The 23,856-nt window shown below is 38.1% G+C and overlaps 1 protein-coding gene across 2 annotated transcripts in view; it reads left to right on the forward strand.

Moving 5' to 3' along the window:
* Positions 1–4,351: 4,351 nt before the first annotated feature.
* XPO4 (exportin 4) overlaps positions 4,352–23,856 on the forward strand; it is a 121,986-nt gene continuing 102,481 nt past the window's right edge. The window contains exons 1-2 of one of the 2 annotated variants that reach the window (XM_077868433.1): positions 4,352–4,604; positions 7,456–7,499. Coding sequence is in view for 1 of the 2 variants with exons in the window: in XM_077868428.1 (XP_077724554.1) it covers positions 4,536–4,604 (69 nt within the window). In the remaining variant the exon portion in view is untranslated. The remainder of the gene's footprint in view (positions 4,605–7,455; positions 7,500–23,856) is intronic. The other variant, XM_077868428.1, reaches the window with a different exon arrangement.

Here is a 23,856-nt window from a genome sequence, read left to right on the forward strand (position 1 = left end):
CACCTGGATGGCTCAGTTGTTAAGTGTCTGCCTTCAGCTCAGGGCGTGCTCCTGGAGTCCTGGGATTGAGTCCCAAATTGGGCTCCCTGCATGGAGCCTGCCTCTCCCTCTGCCTGAGTCTCTGCCTCTCTCTCTCTCTCTCTGTGTGTCTCTCACGAATAAATAAAATCTTAAAAAAAAGTTTACTATTTTGCAATATGCAAATTTTTTTTTAAAGATTTTATTTATTTCTTCATGAGAGAGAGAGAGAGAGAGAGACAGAGACACAGGCAGAGGGAGAAGCAGGCTCCATGCAGGGAGTCCGATGTGGGACTCGATCCTGGGACTCCAGGATCAGGAATATGCAAATTTTAAAAAAATAATCGATATATTGTTCTATGAATCTCAGACACCAACTGTGTGTCCTTTTTTTTTTTAAATATATAAAGATTTTAATTTATTTTTTACCAGAGATACACAGAGAGAGGCAGAGAGATAGGCAGAGGGAAAAGCAGGCTCCCTATGGGGAGCCCCACGTGGGACCCAATCCTAGGACCCTAGGATCATGATCCAAGCCAAAGGCAGACGCTACTACTGACTCACCCAGGTGCCCCACCCAACTGTGTCCTATCATTCAATTCTTTTTTTTAATTTTTAAAAAAATTTTTTATTTATGATAGTCACACAGAGAGAGAGAGAGAGAGGCAGAGACACAGGCAGAGGGAGAAGCAGGCTCCATGCACCCGGAGCCCGATGTGGGATTCGATCCTGGGTCTCCAGGATCGCGCCCTGGGCCAAAGGCGGGTGCCAAACCGCTGCGCCACCCAGGGATCCCCCTTTTTCTTAATTTTTAAAGATTTTATTTACTTATTTGAGATTGAGCGAGAGAGTGAAAGAGAGCATGAGTGAGCATGAGTGAACAGAGGGAGAGGGAGAGGGAGAGGGAGAAGCAGCATCCCCACTGAGCAGGGAGCCTCATGTGGGGTTTGATTCCAGGACCCTGGAATCATGACCTGAGCCGAAGGCAGATGCTTAACCAACTGAGCCACCCAGGCACCCCTACAATTCAATTCTGATACTAGGACAAGATCTGGAAGGGTCTCCATCACAGAAGCCTCTGTCCCTGTGGAGTTGGGGTCTGTCACTGCAGGTGGATACATTCACCAACTTGGAAGCTTAGCAAATCTCATTATTAAAAAGTTTTTATAGTGCTCTATATCCAGCATCTCTTCTCCTCCCTGAGGTTGGAGAGTGGGTCCAACACCAAAGGAACCAAAGGTTCCTACCCTTTGCTCTTTCAGATGACCAGCCCCATCATGGAGCCATCTAGGGGCCCCACTCTGTCACCTCATTAGCATAAATTCAGGTGTGATTGGAGGAGGCTTGTTATGATTAACGGAAGACACTCCTGTCACTCAGGAAATCCAAGGGTTTTAGGAGCTCCTTGCCAGGAACAAGGAACAAAGACCAAATGTATTTCTTATTTTACCACAGTTGAAAAAGAGTGAGAGAAAATGAATTAATTAACTGCTGTTATTTTATTTTTTAAACTCCTATTATTTTAAATAGTCTTATGTCAAAATTTTTAGAAGCCAAGACTATGACTTCAATTGTCCTACAGTATCAACCATTGTGCCAAATAAGTAATCAATTGATAATAGTAATAGCTTGCATTCATAGAATGCTTCATAGGTTTACAAAGTTGTGTTAAATGTATTATCTTCTTTGAATCTCACATACTTGGGATGGTCATCATTTTAGAGATGACCAAACTGAGGTCCTGAGATGTTAAGTTACTTAACCAGTAAACATATCTTAGAAGCAGAAATACAATACAAACTCAGTTTTTCTGATTTGAATTTCAGCCTTTGTCTGAATACTAAAAATACTATACTGTAAGACAGGTGACTGGTTCTACGTGGCTTGGTCCTAAATCATTTAATTTCTCTAGGTCTTATCTTCTTTATCTGAGAAATGGGGTCACTAAAGGATTTCCATTTCTAAAATCTTAAGATTCTATTATCTTTAAATTCTCTTCAATTTCAAAATATCATTAGCTGTCATCCACAATAGTTGGCTTTGCCTCTGCAATGGAATGTCAACAACAGTGGAGATAATAACTATATTTCCATTTTAGAAAGGTTCCTAGAAAGCCACTAATTTAGGAAAGACACAACACTTAGTAACACTGGCAAATCCCACTGGTTTCCATTGAAAAGAAAAAGCAAACACCAAACATCTATGTTTCTAAAGAAATGTACTTAATATGTTTTACTAGTTTTGGTGAAGAATAAGTAGGTGTAATTTTGATTCCCATGACATCACATGTGTTAAAGGAGTACTCTAAAATTAGAGGGGACATATTTGTGAAATGTTCTTGATTTCAGGAATATTTCAACCAAACATCTACTTTTTCTTAAACCATTAACATTTCTTTTAGAAATTATTAAAATCTGCACAACTTTCTTACCTTTTCTATTTCAGGAGATAAAAAGCAGATAAGTAGACTGAAATACTACTTCTTAACCTTCCACAAGAGAGATTATTGGATAAACTGAGAAATAACAAGAGTCAGGCATCGGAGGGGAGGTTAAGCTAGTAGGAAAATTCCACTGTTTTCCAACATTGAGATTCTACAACTTCATTGTTTACCCCACCCTAAAATTCATGGCTCCCAGTTATATGAGATGTTTATGACCCACTTTATAAAGTCTCTAAATTCAAAATATTAATTGAATTAATCATCTCCACGTTTGTTAAAAAGCGTTTTTTTTTTCTTCTTTTAAGAGTGTTTATATACAAAGTTCTTTGGAGCACAAGGCCCAATCTGAAGCATGATAGCCCTCAAACACATAATGTCACAAACTATTCATTTGCCTACATTTTTGCAGGTATATCACTGAATGCAGTAATTACTCTTTGTAGAAGCAACATTTTGTAATCCTTTTTCAGATTGCTATACTTAGTCAAATATTTATTAAGTGTACTATATTTCATGCAGTATGTTAATCATTTACTTTCACAGAATTCTTAAAATAAAAAAGGCCCTTCACTGCATTTTGGTTAACCTAACCTTTTGTAATGCAATAAAAGGCACTTCCTTTATTCCTCAAGCAATAAAAATCTCGTTAATTCATTTTTCTGAACTCCAAGTTGTAGAGATATCAAATATAAGAAACTATGTGTTTTTTTTTTTTACAACCTATTTTTCAAAGAAGAAAATAATGTGATTATGCTGCAGCGACATTGACAAAAAATTTTTTTTAAAAACACCACCTTCGGGCGCCTGGGTGGCTGAGTTAGTTAAGCATCTGCCCTTTGTCTTTGGCTCAGATGATGATCTGAGTCCTTGGTAGAGCTGCATCAGGCTCCCGGCTCAGCGAGAAGCCTGCACCTCCCTCCGCTCCTCCCCGCACTCACGGTCTCTCTCTTTCTCTCAAATAAATAAATAAAATCCTACGAAAAATCTCAAAAGCAAGGTTTACTCATTAACTAGGAAGAATAAATACAGGAAGATTTCAACAGAGGAGAACTTACAAGCACTGAAATTAATTTGACTTTCTGCACAGTCCCAGGAAGCAGACCAGCACCAAAAGGTCGAAGTTACGGGAAAGCAGTTGTTAGCTCAAAACAAAATAACCCCTTCTCCCAAACAACTTTTCAAATAGTTGAAAAAGCTGGTTTGAATACTGAAACAGCTGCTCTCAGGACTACTCGCCTGTATGCTGTAAAAGAGACTGAAGCACGGGAGGGAAGGTTGGGTTACTATATAAAGTATCTGTCCACATGAATTCCTTACAATGAGTTCTTTCTGAATTCAAGAGAGCAGGGTGGTTAAAGTTAGGATTCTTGCCTTTTTTTTTTTTTTTTCTTTCCAGGACGACACAGCCCTTGAAAAGAGCTCGCAATGATCTGCTGTCCCAACACATTTGGACGAATCACCGCAGGACCTCCCCTTAGAAAAGGAAACTTTCCTGGAATGCTCCTTTTTTACCGCAAGGAGGGAGAGAATTAGGACTCGGAGGACAGGGCGGCGCACTCTCAGGAGAGGGAGCGGGGAGGGCAGTTCCCAGTGAGACCCCACACTGCTCGGAGGTGGAAGGGAAAGGAGGGGCCGAGCTGGAGCAGGTGAAGGGTGGGGAACGGAGCGCCGGGGTCTCAGCGCACGCCTGCCCACCGGCCGGTACGCGTCCGCCGCCGAAGGAGCCAGCAGCCCGCGGGCACGCGGGCTGTAGAAGTCGAGAGGCCGGGCGCCCGCACAGCACGCATGCGCGGGCTCCGCGCCGCCGTCACCGTGCGGGTCAGCCGTCCGCTCCCGCCCGGCGCCGGACTGCGGGCGCCTCCCGCTCCAGAGAAGCGGCCGGACTCACTCTCTTCCCTTCCCGCGGTCCAAACCCCGGAGGCCGGGTCAGGCCCGCGGGGGCCACGACGCCGGCGTCGACGGCGGCTGCGACGGCCTCTGGGAGCGCGTGAGGCTCCGGGGTCGCTGCGGCGATTGGCCGGCCGCGGCGCCCGCTCCCATAATGCAGCGCATGGCGCGTCATTGAAGAGAGACCATGATGGCGGCGGCGCTTGGGCCCCCAGAAGTGATCGCTCAGCTGGAGAACGCGGCCAAAGTTCTGATGGTGAGTACACCGCTACCCCCGCACCCCGGCATCTGGGGGCCTCGGGTCGGCCCCGCCGTGCCAGGGCTTCTCGCCCACTGGGCTGGCGACCGGCAAGGGCCTCCGGGGAGCCCTGGAAGTGGAGGAGGTGGCGGTGGCGTGGCGTAGGATTCTCCATCCTACTTTCCTCCTGCCTGCGTTCCCCGCTCTTCCTGGGGCTGTTCTCTTCCCCAGAGGTGTCTGGTACACCGGCCGGGGGACAGAATATGGTGCTGAAGGAAGGAGGGCTACCTGTGCCACGGTCTTCACCGTACAACCTGCCCCGCAGACGCGGTCGAGAGCGAGGCGCGGGGAGTGAGGTCCGGGTCACCCCCGGAGGGCTTTGGTCAGGGGCCGTGTGCGCCGCTGGGGAGTCGGTGCTGGGAGGGAAGGCATGGGCCACCCCAGATGCTGTTAGCAACTCTTGTTCCCTTCGAGCATGCGGGTCCTTAAGCTCTTTCTCTGACCCGCAGCCACCTCTGGGTAACCGCAGCCGCCAGCACGTGGAAGGACCGGCTGGACGGAGGGAGGGGAATCTTTGGGACCAAGGTCATTGGGGCAAAACTTTAGTAAAGTACCAAGCTCCCTGCGGGTCGCACTTTAAGGAGAGCTAAATCTGAGGTGCTCGTTGACTTCGTTCTTAACACTATATAATGAACAGTTTGATGAATGTTATTTACCCAGGGAGTTTGAGAAGGCTGAGTAAAAGGATTAAAAAAAGTATTCCACACAGGGAGTAGAAGTAAGAATAAACTATATTCAGTTTGTATCTTCTGGCTCAGCTTGGTTTCTGTAAATTTTGATTTCCGCGTTTGTGTGTGTGTGTTTATGTGTGTGTGTGTGTGTATATATATAATTTTTTATTTATTTTTTAATTAGAGGCTCGGTTGGTTGCTTGAATTGATCCAGCCTTTGTAAGAATCGAGTACAGCTAGCTTCGTTACTTTTTTGGACTTTTTTCTTTACCTTTTGGTTCGGTGCTTGGATTATATGTTCGAGCATCACGTTTAAAAGTATTTGAACAAAGTCCAGCAGTACTGTAGTTCGACTTAGCAAGTTTTGTTTTCACGCACAACACCAGATAGCTTATGAAATTTAGCTAACGAAATTGAGAAGTCTAATACAATCAGGGTTACTTGCTTCATTATGAGCAAAGCTAAATGAATCATTTTGTCACAAAACTGAGTAGATAAAGTTTTCAGACTCTTCCAGTTAAGTCCAGGAAAAACTAGTTAATAGTCTCCTTAATACAGGTTCGTGAAATGCCTGACACGGTATTTCCTGAAATATCTAAAAAATTTCTGGGAGCCAGGGACCCTATTTTCATTAGACTCTGGAGGGAGTATGTAACCCCAAAAAACTCTACCTTAGTTCTTATACTGATAAGGTAAAGTTCGTGTCTTTCCTTTCCAGCCTGAATATTATTTTTTTTTAAATTTTTTATTTATTTATGATAGTCACAGAGAGAGAGAGAGAGAGAGAGAGAGAGGCAGAGACACAGGCAGAGGGAGAAGCAGGCTCCATGCACCGGGAGCCTGATGTGGGATTCGATCCCGGGTCTCCAGGATCGCGCCCTGGGCCAAAGGCAGGCGCCAAACCGCTGCGCCACCCAGGGATCCCCAGCCTGAATATTAATTAGCATTTATGTTTACCAGTACTGTCCCTCTTCCCTGGCAAAGCTGGTTTTATGTTCTGTAAGAGAGTAGCTGAGAAGAATAGAAATAGGTACTGTTTATTGAGTGCATACTACACCCAGATACTTGACTAATTCTTGCAACAGCTTTACACGGTGGAGAGAGTGTAAGTGGCCTGGGTTACATAATTACTAAGTTGATTTAGGTTCAGAACCCAGATCTATCTGGCTCTAAAGCTGATCTCTTTCCACTCTACCTCACCACCTTGTATATGTTGTATAGATATCCATTTACGTACTTTTTAATCTTCCCAGAGAATAGTATTGAAAAAAATGTTATTAAAACTAGGAATTTTGTTTTTGGAAGTTTTCACATATTATTCACAAATGTATGCCGCAAATGTGTAAGTAATAATTACTGTATTATTTCTCAGTATGAAAGTTGTATTCCAATTTATTATTAGTAATAGCTCACATTTAAAGTGCTTACTATGTTGAAGGCACTATGCCAGGTGCTTTATTTAATTCTTACTATGAGGTGATTATTATTACTTTCATTTTCATTTTATAGACTAAAGGGCTGAAACATGTAAATGCTAAGTAATTTACCCAAATTTGCAAGGAAAGTGGTAGAGTGGGGGACTCCAATTCAGGTCTGTGTGTTACCAGTTTGTGGCTCTTAACCTAAAGGATAGTGGAACTAGAAAGTAAATTAATTCATTTGGGAATAGTTAAGATTGTTAAATCTTCAATTATTAAGCAATAGGATTTTTTTAAGAGGTTGAATGATTTTGGCATTTATCCATTTGTGGGTCAGATGGATATCCATCTGAGGAAATATTCATAGGAAGTTGTTAAATATTTTAGTTAATATGTTTTGAGATTCAAAGTAATCAAAGATGTCTTTCATAGTCATTTTGCTTAGTTATCCATTTTGGTGTGCATATAATTCTTTAATGAAATTTGGCATAGGCATAGAGTTTTAGCGTGTAGAATAATTGCAGGACATCTTTTAGTACAGAGGTCTTAGAGAGTCCACAATGATCTCAGAAGGAAATTGTAAGCAATTTTTTTGTTGTTGTTGTTGTTGCAACATACATTTTTGGTAATAGGGTTTATAGCTTTTATCAGCTTTTCTAAGAAAGTAGAGACCCTGAAAAATAAGAACCTAGTCTAAGCATTCTCCCTTCCATTCTACAGATGGGGAAACTGAGGTTCAAAGAGGTAGAAGTGACTTGCCGAAGGTAGGTCACAGATCAAATTAGTGATAAGAGTGATCCAGAACCTAGATCACCAGACTCCTATTTTGGAACTTTAAAAATTTTTTTACTCAGCCATGTTGCTTCTCAAAGTCAATATAGTATAATACCATAAATGTTATATTTTATTGCTTGATAGGAAATTTTGAAATGTGTTTTGGGATATTGCAATTGCTTCATTGTAAACATCTATATTCAGGCTTACTTAGGTTATTGGATAAGCTGCCAAATAGTGTATTAGACCTTTAGAATGAAAGAGATATTTATTGATTTAATAGATCTCAACTTAAAGAGTGATTCCACCCCCACTCCCCGGCCCCCCACCTCAGGTAGTAACAGGGAGTATTTTCTGTAGATGCTTACAAATACTGCTTTAATCTTCTGATTCAAGACAACAAGTTACTTGCTAGAAAACAAATTTGAAGGTGAACAAACTAGAATGAGGATGGACTCTTGTAGGTTAGCAGCTGTGCAAGTAAGGTTACCTATTCTGAAAGCATTGTGCAGATGGAAAATTATTTAAATAGGTCCTGAATATTTCTTTTGCAAAAAAGATGCCAGTTACTGGCTTTTGCTTAAGATACCTAAAACCGTAAGTTTTTGAGAATTTATTAAAGGTATACTAGAGTAAGTAAAGTCTTCCACACTTCTGTGCTAACATTCTTAATCAGTGAGAGTCTTTTCTCTAGGTGTATGAATTTAGCAGGTTACGTTACAGACCTGAAAATTTGGTGTTGTAGATACATTTTCTGTTCTTTAAAATTATAGCAGTAATATTGGAACATATTATTTTAAAATACAGCAACAGCACACAAAGACACGGAATAAAAAGTGAATCTCCATCTTTTTCCCCCCACTCTCAGTCCCCCTCCCTAAGCAATCTGCATTGTTTGAATATACCTTTTTTCCTGTGCTTTTATAATATACATTATATAGTTTTTTCTTTTTGCATGAATGAGAACACTGTAAATATCCTTAATTTGCAAAAATTAAAAAAATCTTAAAAATCTTGCAAATACCTTTCTGAATAGTAAGAAATTCAAACTGTGTATAGGGGGAAAGTAAAAGTTCCCTAAGCTCCCATTCCCTTTTCATTTTTTTTTTTTAATTTTATTTATTTATTTATTCATGAGAGACACAGAGAGAGAGACACAGACACAGGCAGAGGAAGAAGCAGGGCCCACGCAGGGAGCCTGATGTGGGACTCGATCCTGGGTCTCCAGGATCATACCCTGGGCTGAAGGAGGTGCTAAACCGCTGAGCCACCCGGGCTGCCTGAACCCATTCCCTCTTCAAATGTGACTGTTTCTTGAGTACACATTTTAAAAATCTCTAGGTGGGGTCCCTGGGTGGCACAGTTGGTGAAGCATCCCACTCTTGATTTCAGCTCAGGTCATGATCTCAGGATTGTGAGATTGAGCCCTGAGTTGGCCTCCATGCTCAGTGTGGAGTCCGCTTGAGATTCTCTTTCCCTCTCCCTCTGCCCTGTGTGTGTGCACACATGTGCATGTGCGCTCTCTCTCTCTTTCTCTCACTCGCTCTCTCTCAAATAATCTTTTTTTTTTTTTTTAAGATTTTATTTATTTATTCATGAGAGACACAGAGAGAGGCAGAAACATAGGCAGAGGGAGAAGCAGGCTCCCTGCGGGGAACCTGATGCAGGACTTGATCCCAGGACCCTTGGATCACAACCTGAGCCAAAGGCAGATGTTCAACCACTGAGCCACCCAGGTGCCCCTCAAATAATAAATCTTAAAAAAAATCTCTAGGCGTATAAGAGCATATATACATCATTTTTATTTTTTATTTTATTTTTTCATTTGTTTGGTTTCTTTTTCACCATGTATTTATTTGTGGGTAATTATAAATCAATAGGACCAAGCAAAACTAACATAGCCTCTACAATGCTGATAGCAATTTCATGTTTATAAAGATATTCAACATAGAGAGCTGGTAGTAGGCCCCAGAGTTAACAAAACCACATCTGAATCTCAGAGAGATTGTCCCTCCCTCGCAGCTGAGACCAAGAGGTGACAGGGACCTTGTTTTGAGACTGCATAACTGCTACCCCCAAACCTCCACCAAAGAAGTACACTCATCATTTTTAAAATGTATTTTTTGTACATAAATGAAATTGTATAATCCATATTTTCCTGTGCTTTTCTTTGTTCACCTCATTGTGGATGAATTTTAAAGGAAGTTTGTTTCCGTTTTGCATGTGTGCATGAATAGATATAAAATATAGGATGTTTTGATTTTAGAGACATCATAGTGGAAATATAAATATTCTTTTAGTATTAATATCATATTAGTTTGAATGGTAACCTGAAAAATGCTTTATTTGTTTATTTTCTTGAATTTCCTTGGTTTTGTTTTTCTAGCTCACTTGAAGTGTTAGGGATTGTCCTTTGTGAGTATGTGTAGTGCTAATATAAGATAGTGCCAAGTACATATGTTAACTGATACTTCACAGAAAAATAATTTACTATAATTGTTTTAAAACCAAAGTGGATTTAGTAAGTGTAAATGTAACTTATTTAATAAATGTAAATGAGAAAGATTTATTTTTCCTTTTTTTTTTTTTTTTTTTTTTGTAGTGGAATCTGGTTACTATTTTGAAAGCATCTGCAACATTATAGTGCAAAACAAAAAATTCTTATCATTCTCACATCAATCCCCTGAAGTAAATAGAAGAGATATTAAACTCTATAAAGAGCGTAGCCCAAGGTGGCTCAGCGGTTTAGCACTGCCTTCAGCCCAGGGCGTGATCCTGGAGACCTGGGATCAAGTCCCACATCAGGCTCCCTGCATGGAGCCTGCTTCTCCCTCTGCCTGTGTCTCTGCCTCTCTCTCTCTTTGTCTCTCATGAATGAATAAATAAAATCTTTTTAAAAAATAATAAACTCTATAAAGAAAATATGAGATTCAGAAAATGTGATTTGCCAATTGGATTTAGAGTTAAATCTCTGGCCACTCATTCATTCTAGAGCATTTTTTCCACATGTATTTGCTAGGCATAATGCTATGTATGCTAAAGAGATAGGAGAAAGACCTCGTTTTCAAGGAGAGTATAGTCTAATGGGGGAGAAAGGCAAAACTATTAGCAGTTTTTAGGTAACATAATGAAAGTATATGCTAATGCCCTCTGATAGTACAGAGGAGGGGCATGTATCTCACACCTAGGTGAGGACTTACAAAGGGCTTCTTGGAAGAGTGATCCTTAAGCTGAGTAGTCAATGAAGGACAAGTTGGAGTTTTCCAGTTGGCTGAGGGGTATGCCAGGTAGAGAGAGGTATTTGTATGAAAGCCTGAGAACTAAATGCCATATGCTTGGGGAATATTTGAGCATTTATTAATTTATTTACTTAAGATTTATTTATTTATTTTAAAGAGAGCTTGAGTGGGGGAGGGAGAGAGAAGCAGACTCCCCACTGAATGTGGAGCCCAAAGAGGCAGGGCTTAATCCCATGATTCTGATATCATGACCCAAACCAAAACAAAGAGTAGAATGCTCAACTGACTGTGCCACCCAGGTGCCCTTTGCACATTTATTTAGTAGATACTCCCTGAGTCCCTCCTGTGTATAGGGTACAGTGCTTTTATTTTTGGTAATCAATAATGAACATGTTGTGATTTAAGAATTTTGATTGTAGCAATTACTTTTGTTATTGGAAAGATGCATTACATTGAATAAGCATTTTTATATTTTCAATTTTGTCTTTTAATCTTTGCTATGGCACTAGATATTAGAATACTAACACTAAAAATTTGTTTTTCAAAAAACTAGTTAGTGGGGAATTTTTATTTACAGCTCAATTAAATGTGTATTTTACAGTTGGATTTGTCAAACTCCACTAATTGGAACATAGCCAGTGATCTAGAGAAAAGTGAAGATTTTTGAAATCATAGATATCTAAAAGGCAGTTGATAAAATTTAACAGTCTTTTATGACTAAAAATAAAAAATTCAATAAACTAGGAATTGACTTAAAAAAAATAAAGGTCTTTCAAGCCACCAGTAAATGGTGATATTCTTGAGTAAAATAGGGAGTCATAATATAATTACTGCTTAACACTTGGAGGGCCTAGTGATACAATTAGATAAGAAAAAGAAGTAAGTGTAAATATTGGGAAGAAAAGTAAAAAAAAAAGATGATTATTTGCAGGTGATATCCAGAAAAAGAAATCGAAGGAAATTAAACTGTTAGAACTATTAGAATAGTTATTTGGTAAGATGGCCAGATATAAGACAAATAAACTAATTGTGAGATTTCCTTTATATCAACAATGATCAAGTTAAAACTGGAAGAAAAAAAAGACCTCATTCCTTCAGGAATAAAAACTGTAAGCATGAATTACAGGATAAGGTTAAACATGCAACTTTTTATAAAGAAAACTATGTAGCTTATTCAAAGAATACAAAAGGAAATCTGAATTAAATGAAGGCTGCATTCCTCAGTTCAAAGAATTAATTCTTTGAATTAATTGAAGGGAAGGTGACAATTCCTCCATCATTAATCTATAAATTGAATATAATGTCAATCAAAATCTTTCTTTCCTGCTCACCCTTTTTTCAGGTGGGAGAAAAATGTGACTAATTAATAAGAAAATATACCTGGAAGAATAGTTGTATGAGAACAAAAAGAACACTTTTTAAAAAGGAAAATGGGGATCCCTGGGTGGCTCAGCAGTTTAGCGCCTGCCTTTGGCCCGGGGCATGATCTTGGAGGCACGAGATTGAGATTGAGTCCCACTTTGGGCTCCCTGCATGGAGCCTGCTTCTCCCTCTGCCTGTGTCTCTGCCTCTCTCTGTGTCTCTCATGAATAAATAAATAAATAAAATCTTAAAAAATAAAAAAAGGGAAATGAAGGGCTTGGGGGACTTGAAGTACAGTTACTAAAATTTATTCAAAAGCTACAGTAATTGAAAAAAAAAAAAAAAAAAAAGCTACAGTAATTGAGGGGTGCCTGGCTGGCTCAATTGGTGGAGCATGTGACTCCTGATCTTGGCGATGTGAGTTCGAGCCCTATGTTGGATGTAGAGATTACTTAAAAATAAAATCTTTAAGAAAATAAAAAAATAAAATAAAAATTACAAAAAAGCTACAGTAATTGAAACATTGTAGTCCTGGCATGGGAAAAGAATAGAAAATTGAAAAAGAACGGTCCAAAAACAGAACTATGATTAAAATGATATTTCACATCGTGAAGGTAACAGATAATGAAAAAACAGACCATGCTTTAATGCTAGTAGAGGTATAAAAAGTTACAACCTTTGGGGCACCTGGGTGGCTCAGTGGTTGAGCATCTGCCTTTGGCTCAGGTAGTGATCCAAGGGTCCTGGGATGGAGTCCTGCATCGGGTTCCTCACAGGGAGCCTGCCTTCTCCCTTGCCTATGTCTTTGCCTCTCTCTGTGTGCCTCTCATGAAAATCTTTTGGAAAAAAACTTACAACTTTTTGGTAGATAATTTGGTGGTATGTTGTCTCTGGAGCTCTCAAGAAATGTAGATCTACCATATGGTAGGTTTTTTTTTTTTTTTATGGAAAGATTGAAATGGACATGGAAAAAACCTCACAGTGAGGGTAAAAAGTGCAGAACAAGATACGATCTTGTTTTTGCTTTCTAAATAAAAAAAAATCTCTACATATATTTGTGTGCATGTGTGTGTGTATATATAAACAGAATTGGAAGATATATATTAACCTTTTAAGAATGGCTATCTAGAGATAATGGGATGGAAGTGGAAAGAGTCTACATTTCAGTATAGTTTTAATTTTTTACAGTATAAAACATTGAATCACATATTAATATGTCATTCTGATAAATTTGTTGCGTGTGTTTTTAAAATCTATTATTACTTTCTTGACTATTCTATATTTTTTGTCTCAGAAAATTAAAAGCTGTCTCATGGCTGAGGCTGAATAAAAATTAAATTTGTAAGTCAGGTTCCATTTTTGCAGTTTTATTTAATCAGTGCTAGTTAAGCATAATCTTGCTAGCAAATAAAAGGAAAAAGTATTTTGAGACAGCGCTATTAGAAAGCCATTAAACTTTATTTTGGAGAAGGAATATGGGTTTACTCTCAGGCCAAGTTCTATTCACTTATAATTGTGGGAAAAATTGGGCCCACTGTAAAATGACAAGAATATTCTAGAGTGTAGGGGTTTTCAAAGTTTAGAAGGTACATAATCATTGTTAAAACTATAGAATGCTGTCTGTCTTATCTGTCTTATTTATAAAGATTCTGATTTACGAGGCCGTGTCTCATTTCATTCTCCCATATTTAATGGCTTCCATAATAGAGTTCTGAAAGCTCAGCATAGTTGTTGGCCTCCTTCATACTCCAGCCATAAGCCAGTTCCTGTCTACTTTCTTTGTTTCCCAGCCAGGGTTGTCTGCATAATTTGTGGGGCCTCATGTAAAATGAGAATGTGTGTCTCCTTGTTCAAAAAGCAGGAAAAAGTGCCATTAGCGGCTTTAAAATATAAAGGCTTTTTCCTTTATATACTTGTCAATAGTAATAGTGCTTTCTGTGTAACAGCAAACTTATACATTGTGAAAGAAGAATATTTTAGGATAATTGTATGTAATATAATGACATTTTAATGTGGAATCTTGATTGGTCATAAGATATTTTTGGCTTTTCTACAAATTTATTGGGTCGTCAAAATTTTTACTTTTAGCAAGTTCATTTTCATTTGGTATAATTGAAAGGGATTGTCAGTTGCTCTTGGCAAATACAATATTGTAAATTTTTGGTTATTATTTTGAGTAGGATCTTTCTACTGATGCAGCTATTACTAGAGTTATGTTTTATAGGCTGTGACAACTTTGGAATAAATTTCCGATTAATTATTTACGAATTTTAGAGCTGATGATTCTTACAGAACATTTTTTTTAAAAAAAGACTTCATACTGAATTTAATTTTAGACGTAATTTTATACAATATTTTAATGTTTCTTCTGACAATTCTTGTTACTTGTAGAGGTCCTAGAAGAAACCAAAAGTAGCATACTAATGATTTGTATATGATTAAATTTGTATACAATTAAAGATGTCTTTCTATGCATCCTGCCATTGTGTCTTCAGTTATAAAAGAAAACTAGAATTATCTTTCTGATTAATAAATGGTCTGTCAAGAGCTTTATACTAAAATAGCCATTTTTCTGTTCAGTACAATGATTTTTAAATTTAATTTTTATTTCCAAGCCTGGAGATACTTGCTTTGCTGTAGAAATTTTGAAAACCAGAGATTCTAAGCTCTGAAGAACTCTACTAACTCCCTGAAATGCTTTATTGCAGTGTCCATTTGTACATTTTTCTTTTGTAATTTATTGCCAAATTTACTCCTTGAGTTCCTGTCATAGTGCTTAGGCTGGAGAGTTAATGTTTGTGCAGGTGCCTCAGGGACAGGGTTGGGGGATGAACAGGCAAGCTGGCTTCTCATGGTAGGTCCTGAAGCTGCTGCTGGTTGGGCCCAGCTTTGACCACAGCCACCTTGGAGGCTGTAGCACCCCAGACTGCCTTGAGCCATGTGTATGTGTACCTGGCCACGATCCTGTCTTTATAGCTCCTACACATGTTCTCCTTGTCCCATTGGGCTTCACCTGCAAAATAGAAGTCCAAAGATAAAATTATTAAGAATTTCAGAATGGCAACAGCAGAGTATCAAATTAAGCAGGGGGCCCTTTAGAGAGTTGGGCCCTATGAGACTCCACAGGTCACACATTCATGAAGCTGGGCTTAGGCTACAGCATGCTGGGCTTCAGTTCATTACATTTGATCTGCTTCCTCCTTCCAGAACCTTATGTCTATGTATTCCCTTGGCTTGGAACATCATTCTCCCCTTTCTGCCTATTTAACGTTTAATTCTTCAGATCTTAATGTAGTTGTTTACTTTATCAAAGAAGCCTGACCACTCTTAGTTAAATTATTTTTTCATAGTGTCATTTACTTTAGTAGTATTTATTATACCTGTCATTTTATGCTATTTATTTGATTATATGATTGACTCATCTACTGGATTGTAAGCTCCACAGGAGAGAGGTTTTGTTTGTTTTTATCATTGACTCGTTGTGTCTGAAGTATCCAGCACATTGCCTGGCATGTAGTAGGCATTTGGTAGTAATTTATGGACTGAAATGTATGAACAGACCATTATAGGGCAAGGCCTAGAGAATAAGTTTCAGAGATTATGCAGGTAATTGTTTGAATTGAATTAAATTGAATTGAAGTTTTATTACTGCTACTTTTTTAAGGCTTTGAGTAAATTTTTAGCTTTTCAGCTTTTCAGAACCCTTCTGTTGCTTTTACTCTGTCTCGGCAACACCAGCTCTCTTTCAGTCTTTTACTTTCCTGTTCTTCATCCTGCCCCAGGACCTTTCATATACTTTTTCCTCTGCTTAGAATGTTCTTCACTTTTACCTACTCCTTCAGGTCTCTACATAGTCACTTTCAGGGGAGCCTTCCCTAGCTTCCCTAGAAGGTGAGATTGATCTTACACTTGGATAACTGTAGTTCTTTCATAACACCTACCACATTTGAAATTTTGCATTTATTTGTGTGATTAATGAATAAATATTGGTCTCCTTTGCTGGACTCTCATATGTATTAGTTTAGGGACCTTGTTTGCACATAGTATTGGTCAGTAATATTTGTTGAATGAAAAAGAATGCGTGGGTAAACCTGAAAGGAGTACTACGAGATGAGCCGAGGTAAATAGGCAGGAGCTGGGTTATCTTAACGCCTTATTTGTCACAATAATTTAACTTGAATTCACCCAGTAATAATGACTTCACAGACTTGTGGTTTGATATGTGAAAATCTGAGGGAAGCAAGATGTGAGGTAGGAAGACCAGTTAGGAGGCTGTTCAGCAAAGAGATGATGAGGGGAATATAAGTAATAGTGAAAGGGAATATAAGGGAAGGGAGAAGAAATGTGTGGGAAATATCAGAAAGGGAGACAGAACATAAAGACTCCTAACTCCGGGAAATGAACTAGGGGTGGTGGAAGGGGAGGAGGGCAGGGGGTGGGGGTGAATGGGTGATGGGCACTGAGGGGAGCACTTGACAGGATGAGCACTGGGTGTTATTCTGTATGTTGGCAAATCGAACACCAATAAAAAATAAATATATTATAAAAAAAAAAGCAAAGAGATGATGAAATTCTGAACAAAGCTAGGGTACGGGGTGGGGAATTAATATTTAAAAACTTTTTTAATGCCATAGTGACTCTTATGGGAAAGAAGAATGAATACATGTTTGAGGGACGCTGGGAATACCTTAAAATGGCTTGTAGGGGCAGCCCTGGTGGCTCAGCAGTTTAGCGCCGCCTTCGGCCCAGGGCCTGATGCTGGAGACCCAGGGTCGAATCCCACGTCAGGCTCCCTGCATGGAGCTTGCTTCTCCCTCTGCCTGTGTCTTTGCCTCTCTCTCTGTGTGTGTCTTTCATGAATAAATAAATAAAATCTTAGAAAAAAAAAAAGGCTTGTTAGAAGCTCAAAAATTTTCAACTTTTTTCTTAAAAGTTAATGGAAATTTCATTCTAACTCATAGTATATCCATGTTTTAACATAAAATTTTTTGACCCCAATTCTGTGGTTTTGTGACAGGCGTTAGACAACTATTTAGAAAACAGCAGGGCAGCCTGGGTGGCTCAACGGTTTAGCGCCGCCTTCAGCCCAGGGCGTGATCCTGGAGACCCGGGATCAAGTCCCACATCGGGCTCCCTGCATGGCGCCTGCTTCTCCCTCTGCCTGTGTCTCTGCCTCTCTCTCTCTATCATTAATAAATAAATAAAATCTTTTTTAAAAAAAAAGAAAAGAAAACAGCAGTGGTAATCACCCTGTTGTTTATGTTAGCATACATGGAAAATTATTGAAATTTAGAAATTAAAAGGCAGTATAAAATAGAGGCTCAAGAGCTAGATAGTTTGGATTCTTCTTGGCTTCCGACTAGCTGTGTGACATTTGACAAGTCATTGAACCTCTGTGTGTCTGTTTCTTCATCTCTACAATAGAAAAATCATAGTTCCTATCTCATGTAATTTGAAGATTAAATGATTACATTAAAAGAAAGTGTTTAGCATTAGTGCCTGGCACATGTTAAGTGCTCTGTGTTAGCTGTTATTTTGTACTTTAATGTATCAAATAACATTGCATCAAAGCACATAAACTAAGGCAACTTTAGAGTAAGCACTTAATAAATATTTGTTGAGTTAATTAAATTTCTTGTAGAGTAGTGCTGAGAGGACTTTCTGGGTTGATGGGAATATTCTATATCTACACTCTCCAATACAGTAAGTAGCTGGTAGCAACAGGTGGCTATTGAGTGCTTAAAATAGGCTAGTGCAGTGGAGCAACTAAAATTTTAATTTTAATTAATTTAAATAGCCACATGTGGCCATATAGGGCAGCATAGATTAGAGTGTGGCTGTATGTCTCTTTACATTCATTTTCTGATTGGTAAATATTGATTACAGATTTCAAATAATTCTCAAGATTCTGTCATTACTTCTGGTTGTTGCATTTCCACTGTTAAAATGCAGTATATACTAATTTAGTTATCAAATGCTGTATCTTTAATAGATTTTACCTTGTTATTCTGATTCTTGCATTAGAATCACCAAAACACATACTTTAGCAAATATTGGTGGCACATATCATTAATTGAGAAGTGACGAAATTCTTTGCTTCATAATAATAATTTTCCTTTTTAAGTTTATAAACACCAATTGAATGATCAAGATTATGAAATTTTATCACCTCTAATACATACCTACCTGTTAACATTTGTCCACTTATGAACTATATCAATTTGTTTTTAAATTCAGACCTCATAAAAGAGTAAGAATAGAAAAATAGTGTCACATATCCTCTTAACAAAACAATTTGATCCAGGTTCTTGTTACAGAATATTGGGTAATGAGGCAATTCTTGTCTAATGATTGACTGAGTGAGACTAGGGTCATTTCCTTTTTGTCCTTGGAAGTGTATGGTTCATTCATTGATTCTTGTGTTTGAGAAAACTAGGACAAGGTTTCATATCCTTGCCACTATTGACATTTTGGGTTGGATAATTCTTCATTATTGTGGTCTGGTGTGTGCATTGTGGGATGTTTAGCAGCATCTTTTACCCTCGATCCACTAGTTACCAGTAACACTTCCCAGTTGTGGCAACCAAAAATCTCTCTAGACACTGTCAGACATCCCCTGGGGAATCAAAATTGGCTCAGTTGAGAGCCAATGATCTAGAATATTATCATCTGCAGACGCAGGTCTGAGATGACATTTATATGATCAGTTTTATCATCATAAATGGAGTCAGCCCATTGGAATCTTTTGCAGTGTTAGGATTTTCTATATCTTTGTTGTGTAATATGTTAGCCACTAGCAACATTTGGTTATCAAGCACTTGAAATGTGTCTAGTGCAACTAAGGAACTAAATTTTTAAGTTAATTTAAACAACCACATGTAGCTAGTGGGTACTGACTATATTGGATACTACAGGTCTAAAGTGCTGTTCTTTTTTCTTTGTGCATTATTTTCTGATTCAACTCATAATTATGTCTTGTCCATTTCCTTTTATTATAGGGGAAATTTAAAAATTCTGAATTCTTAGCACTACTGAATGAAACCTAAAACAAAAAGACTCATGAACATGGTGTTTCTATATTTCTTTTATACGTTGTTGAAAGCTCCTGCTGTATTTTGAGCAAAGTAGTAAAAAAAAATGAGACTAATGTAATAGTGTTGATTTATTTTGCTATTGCATTGGTTTTCCAGGTGATGTAATCATTTCTTAATTTTTTAATTTTGTTGTTTGTGTATCCTTAGCATAGTTGGGAATAATTGATGAGGTCTGATGAAATAGTCCTTAGAATGGTGAAATGATAAAATGTTTCAAGATATTAAAAATGTGATTATTAAAATCCCATTATGAATCAGAGACTTATAAAAGGGTCTGGTGGGTTCATATATGACTTCAAATTGAATGAATTTTATTATTTTTCTTAAAAGTAAAATTTTCTGGGCAGCGTGGGTGGCTTAGCGGTTTAGTGCTGCCTTCAGCCCAGGGACTGATCCTGGAGACCCAGAATCGAGTTCCACATCAGGCTCCCTGCATGGAGCCTGCTTCTCCCTCTGCCTGTGTCTCTGCCTCTCTCTCAATCTCTGTGTGTTTCTCATGAATAGATAAATAAAATCTTAAAAAAAAAAAAAAAGTAAAAGTTTCCCTTTATTCTTTGAAATACCTCTAGGAAAAAAAAATCAGAGTTTGTGGGTGGCTAAGTTAAGTGTCTGACTTTTGCTTTTGGGTCAGATCATGACGTCAGGGTTGTGAGATCTAGCCTTCATTGGGCTCCTCACTGAACATAGAGCCTGCTTAAGATCCTGTCTCTCCCTCAGCCTCTCCCACTGGGTTTTAAAGGAAAAAAACCTCCAACCCATTGAGTCACTGGACTTCGATGGTGTACTGACACTTGAGGTAATTTAAGGGAATGCTTTTAATATCTCAACAATAGTATGATGTTTGCTATGGTTTTTAAATTCTTTTTATCTGTTTAAAGAAGTTTCCATTTATTCCTGCTTTACCAAAAGGTTAGTTGTGAATCTTATTAATAAACATGTCTGCAAAAAAAAAGTTTGTGCATTTTTTTGTGATACATTTTTTTGCATTCGTGGGATGAATGAAGTTGGTCACAATGTACATTATTTAAAAAAAATAATAAAAATAAAAAATAAAGTCCATTGTTGTATTTGGTATGTGAACTGTCTTAAGATTTTTCCATCTCTGTTCATGAATAAAATTGTCCTGTAAGTTTCTTTTTTACATCGTTCTTATCTGGTCTTATCTGGTTCTTATCTGGTCTTAGTATTGGCATATTTGTGATGATATGCTGACTTACTAAAATGGGTTGAAGAGTGTTCTATCTTTTGTATTCTCTTGAAATCTGTGTAGGATTGGAATGATTTATTCTCTGCTCTTTGGTAAAATCGTCTGGATTGGGGGCTTAAAGGAAGAAATATTTTATTTTTATTTTTTTTTAGGAAGAAATATTTTAAACTGATTCAATTTATTTAATAGTTGGAGAACTGTTCAAGTTTTCTATTTCTTCTTAAGTTTTGTTATATTTTTCTAAGAATTTGTCCATGTCACATAAGTTTTTGTTTATCACCATAATGTCGCTTATTATTTTTTCCATATCACTTTAGGATTCAGGTTCTTTGTAGTCACAATTTCTTTAATCTTGCTTGCTTAAATTCTTGTGTCTCTCCACCCCTCTTGCCCCTCTTGCCAGAGTTTTATCAGTTTTATTAGTCATTCCAAAGAAGAAGTTATTCCAAACTTTTTAATCTTTATTGTATATGTAATTTCTGTTTCTTCATTTTCTGCTCTTTATTATTTCCTTCCTTCTATTTTTCTTAGTTCTTAGATTAGAGCTTTAGCTTGTTTGTTTTCCTAATTTTCAACTTAAGCATTTAAGGCTATACATTTTCCTCTTGTACTTGACTTGCATATTAGATTTTTGATTATGAAGTATTTTGGGTCAGTGTTTTCCATTTTTGTTTCTTCTTTCATCATTGAGCTTTTCTTTTAAAGATTTGTTTATTTGATGGGGATGGGGGGTGGGTGGGTGCAGATGGAGAGGAAGAATCGTCGAGCAGATTCCCAGCTGAGTGTGGCTCTCAATCGGGGCTCAGTCCCAGGACCCTGAGATCATGACCTGAGCCAAAATCAAGAGTTGGACACTTAACTGACTGAACCACTGGTAGTGCCCCATCCTTGAATTTTTTACTTTTCAGTTTTTGTCTGATACTAACTTGTTTTGTGAGAATGTGTTATGCATATTATCAGTTATTTAAAATTTGTTTGAATATGCATTATGGCCTAGTATTCTGTCAGTTTTTATTCAGCCTGTATTTGAAAAGTATGTGTGATATCCAATTAAAGGTGCAAGGTATTTATGCCTCTTTAGCTTGTTAAATCTGTTTGTCTCTATACTAGCAGTTACGGACAGAGATATATTAGTGGAGTTGTTGGTAGTCCTCTCACTTTTTGCTTTATTTATATTGGAGGCTGTGAATTTATATACCACTTCACTTAACCCTTTAATGATTATTAGATGACCCACTTCTCTTTTGTATAAAATTTTGCCTTTAATTCTGTTTTTTCCCTGCTGTTCTCATAGTTCTGTCAATTTCATTGACTACTTCTGATGAGAATTTGCTTGGTATGTTTTTTTCCTAGCCTTTTCTTTTCAGCCTTTCTATGCCCTTGGATATTTTTTTCCAGCCTGACAATCTCAGTTTTTTAAAAAATATAGTTTAGTTTATATTTAATTGTGATTACTGATAAATTACATATTTTGTTATATATGTGTATATGGTCCTTCCTTTTGCTTTATTTTGAGTTTTGGTAATCTTTTGTTTCTCATTCCATAGTTTGGGTGTTGTAATGTGTATGTTCTTTATTTTCTATTTTATTGACCATGGCAGACATTTTAGTATGCATACTCAATTTAGTTTAAAATTAGTCGGTAAATGCTGTCTCAGAACAGAACAAGAACTTAAAACCACCTCTCTGGATTTATGTGCAACATATATTGTTCAAAATCATTTTTTAAAAATATTTTATTTGTTTATGAGAGCAAGCAATTGTCGGGGGGCAGAGGGAGTGTGAGAAGCAGGTTCCCCGCTGAGCAGAGAACCTGGCCTGGGATTTGATCCCAGGACCCTCGAGATCATGAGCCAAAGGCAGATACTTAACTGGCCGAGCCGCCCAAGTGCCCCTTATATTGTTCAAAATCTTAATTATCTTTTTTATTTCGCAAATTTATCATTTTTAAAATATCAATATTTGTTTAGATTTATTCACATAGTTAATTTCTTTGTCCATAGTCCTTTGGATTGAAGGCTTTCCATCTGGGATCACTTTTCTTGGAGTATATATCCTTCAGGATTTCGTGAAGGAAGAGTGTTCTGGTAGTAAAAGTTTTTATTTGGTTTTTATTTGCAGAAACATGTCTTCAATTACATTTTAATCCTTAAAGATGTTTCCTGGATCTACATTACATTTCTAATAGTTACTTTCTATCAGTACTCTGAAAATGTTACTCTGTTTTTTCTCTAGATTAGTTTCTCCTTATTTTAGGAAATCACTTTCAATCTGTTACTTTGAAGATAATCTTTTTTCTTTGGCTGCTTTTAAGATCCTTTGATTTTTGAATTCTTCAGTTTCACTGTGGTATCAGTAATAGGAGTTTTTTTCTTTTTTAGTCTGTTTAGATTCATCGGGCTTTCTGACTTTTGAGTTTTAGTGTTTCTCATAAATTTTATTTTTTTTTTTAAAGATTTTATTTATTTATTCATGAGAGATACAGAGAGAGAGAGAGAGAGAGGCAGAGACACAGGCAGAGGAAGAAGCAGGCTCCATGGAGGGAGCCCGATGTGGGACTCGATCCCGGGTCTCCGGGATCACACCCTCGGCTGCAGGCGGCACTAAACTGCTGCGCCACCAGAGCTGTCCTGTTTCTCATAAATTTTAGAATTTACTTAAAAATTTGGAATATGGGATGCCTGGGTGGCTCAGCAGTTGAGCATCTGCCTTTAGCTCAGGGCGTGATCCTGGAGTACTGGGATTAAGTCCCACATCGGGCTCCCTGCATGGAGCCTGCTTCTCCTTCTGCCTCTCTCTCTCTTCATGTCTCTCATGAATCAATAATTAAATTCTTTAAAAAAATTTTTGGAATACTTCTGCCATTACTTTTTGAATCTTTATTTTTCCCATTCTTACTGGATGCTGTGTCAGTCAAGAACCTGGCAAAGGAATACTGAAAGGGGTAATTGAAAAGTTAGTGAAGGGACTGTCAACAAAGGTTGGTAAGGGGTAAGGGCTTCTGCAGTGGGTGTAGAAGCCCTTGTTGGGGCCCAAATGTGCAGGGAGGGAGAGTGGAGAATTTGAGAGAGATGCAGCTGTAGGAGAGAGCCACGTGACAGGAGCTGTGGCTTCTGGTGGAGAAAAGGGGCTGCTGGCACTGGGGGAGGACAGTGAGGAAGCCTGGATGATAAGGTTTGTATAGGTTCCTTTCTTGGGGCTCTGACCTTCACTTTGTTCTCTAAGACACTTGAATGTGCTTTCTGCATTCTGAATAATTTTTTGTATGTTTCCAGTTTTCTCCTCAGTGTATCTAATTTGCTTTTTAATCTACTATTGAGTTTTTAACATTTTTGAGGCATATTAATATACAATAAAATTCATAAATCTTGGGTGTCAGGCAGCCTGGGTGGCTCAGCGGTTTGGCGCCACCTTCGGCCCAGGGCATGATCCTGAAGACCTGGGA

This window comes from Canis aureus, chromosome 24 (assembly GCF_053574225.1).
Source record: "Canis aureus isolate CA01 chromosome 24, VMU_Caureus_v.1.0, whole genome shotgun sequence".
In the NCBI taxonomy this organism is placed as follows: Eukaryota; Metazoa; Chordata; class Mammalia; order Carnivora; family Canidae; genus Canis; species Canis aureus.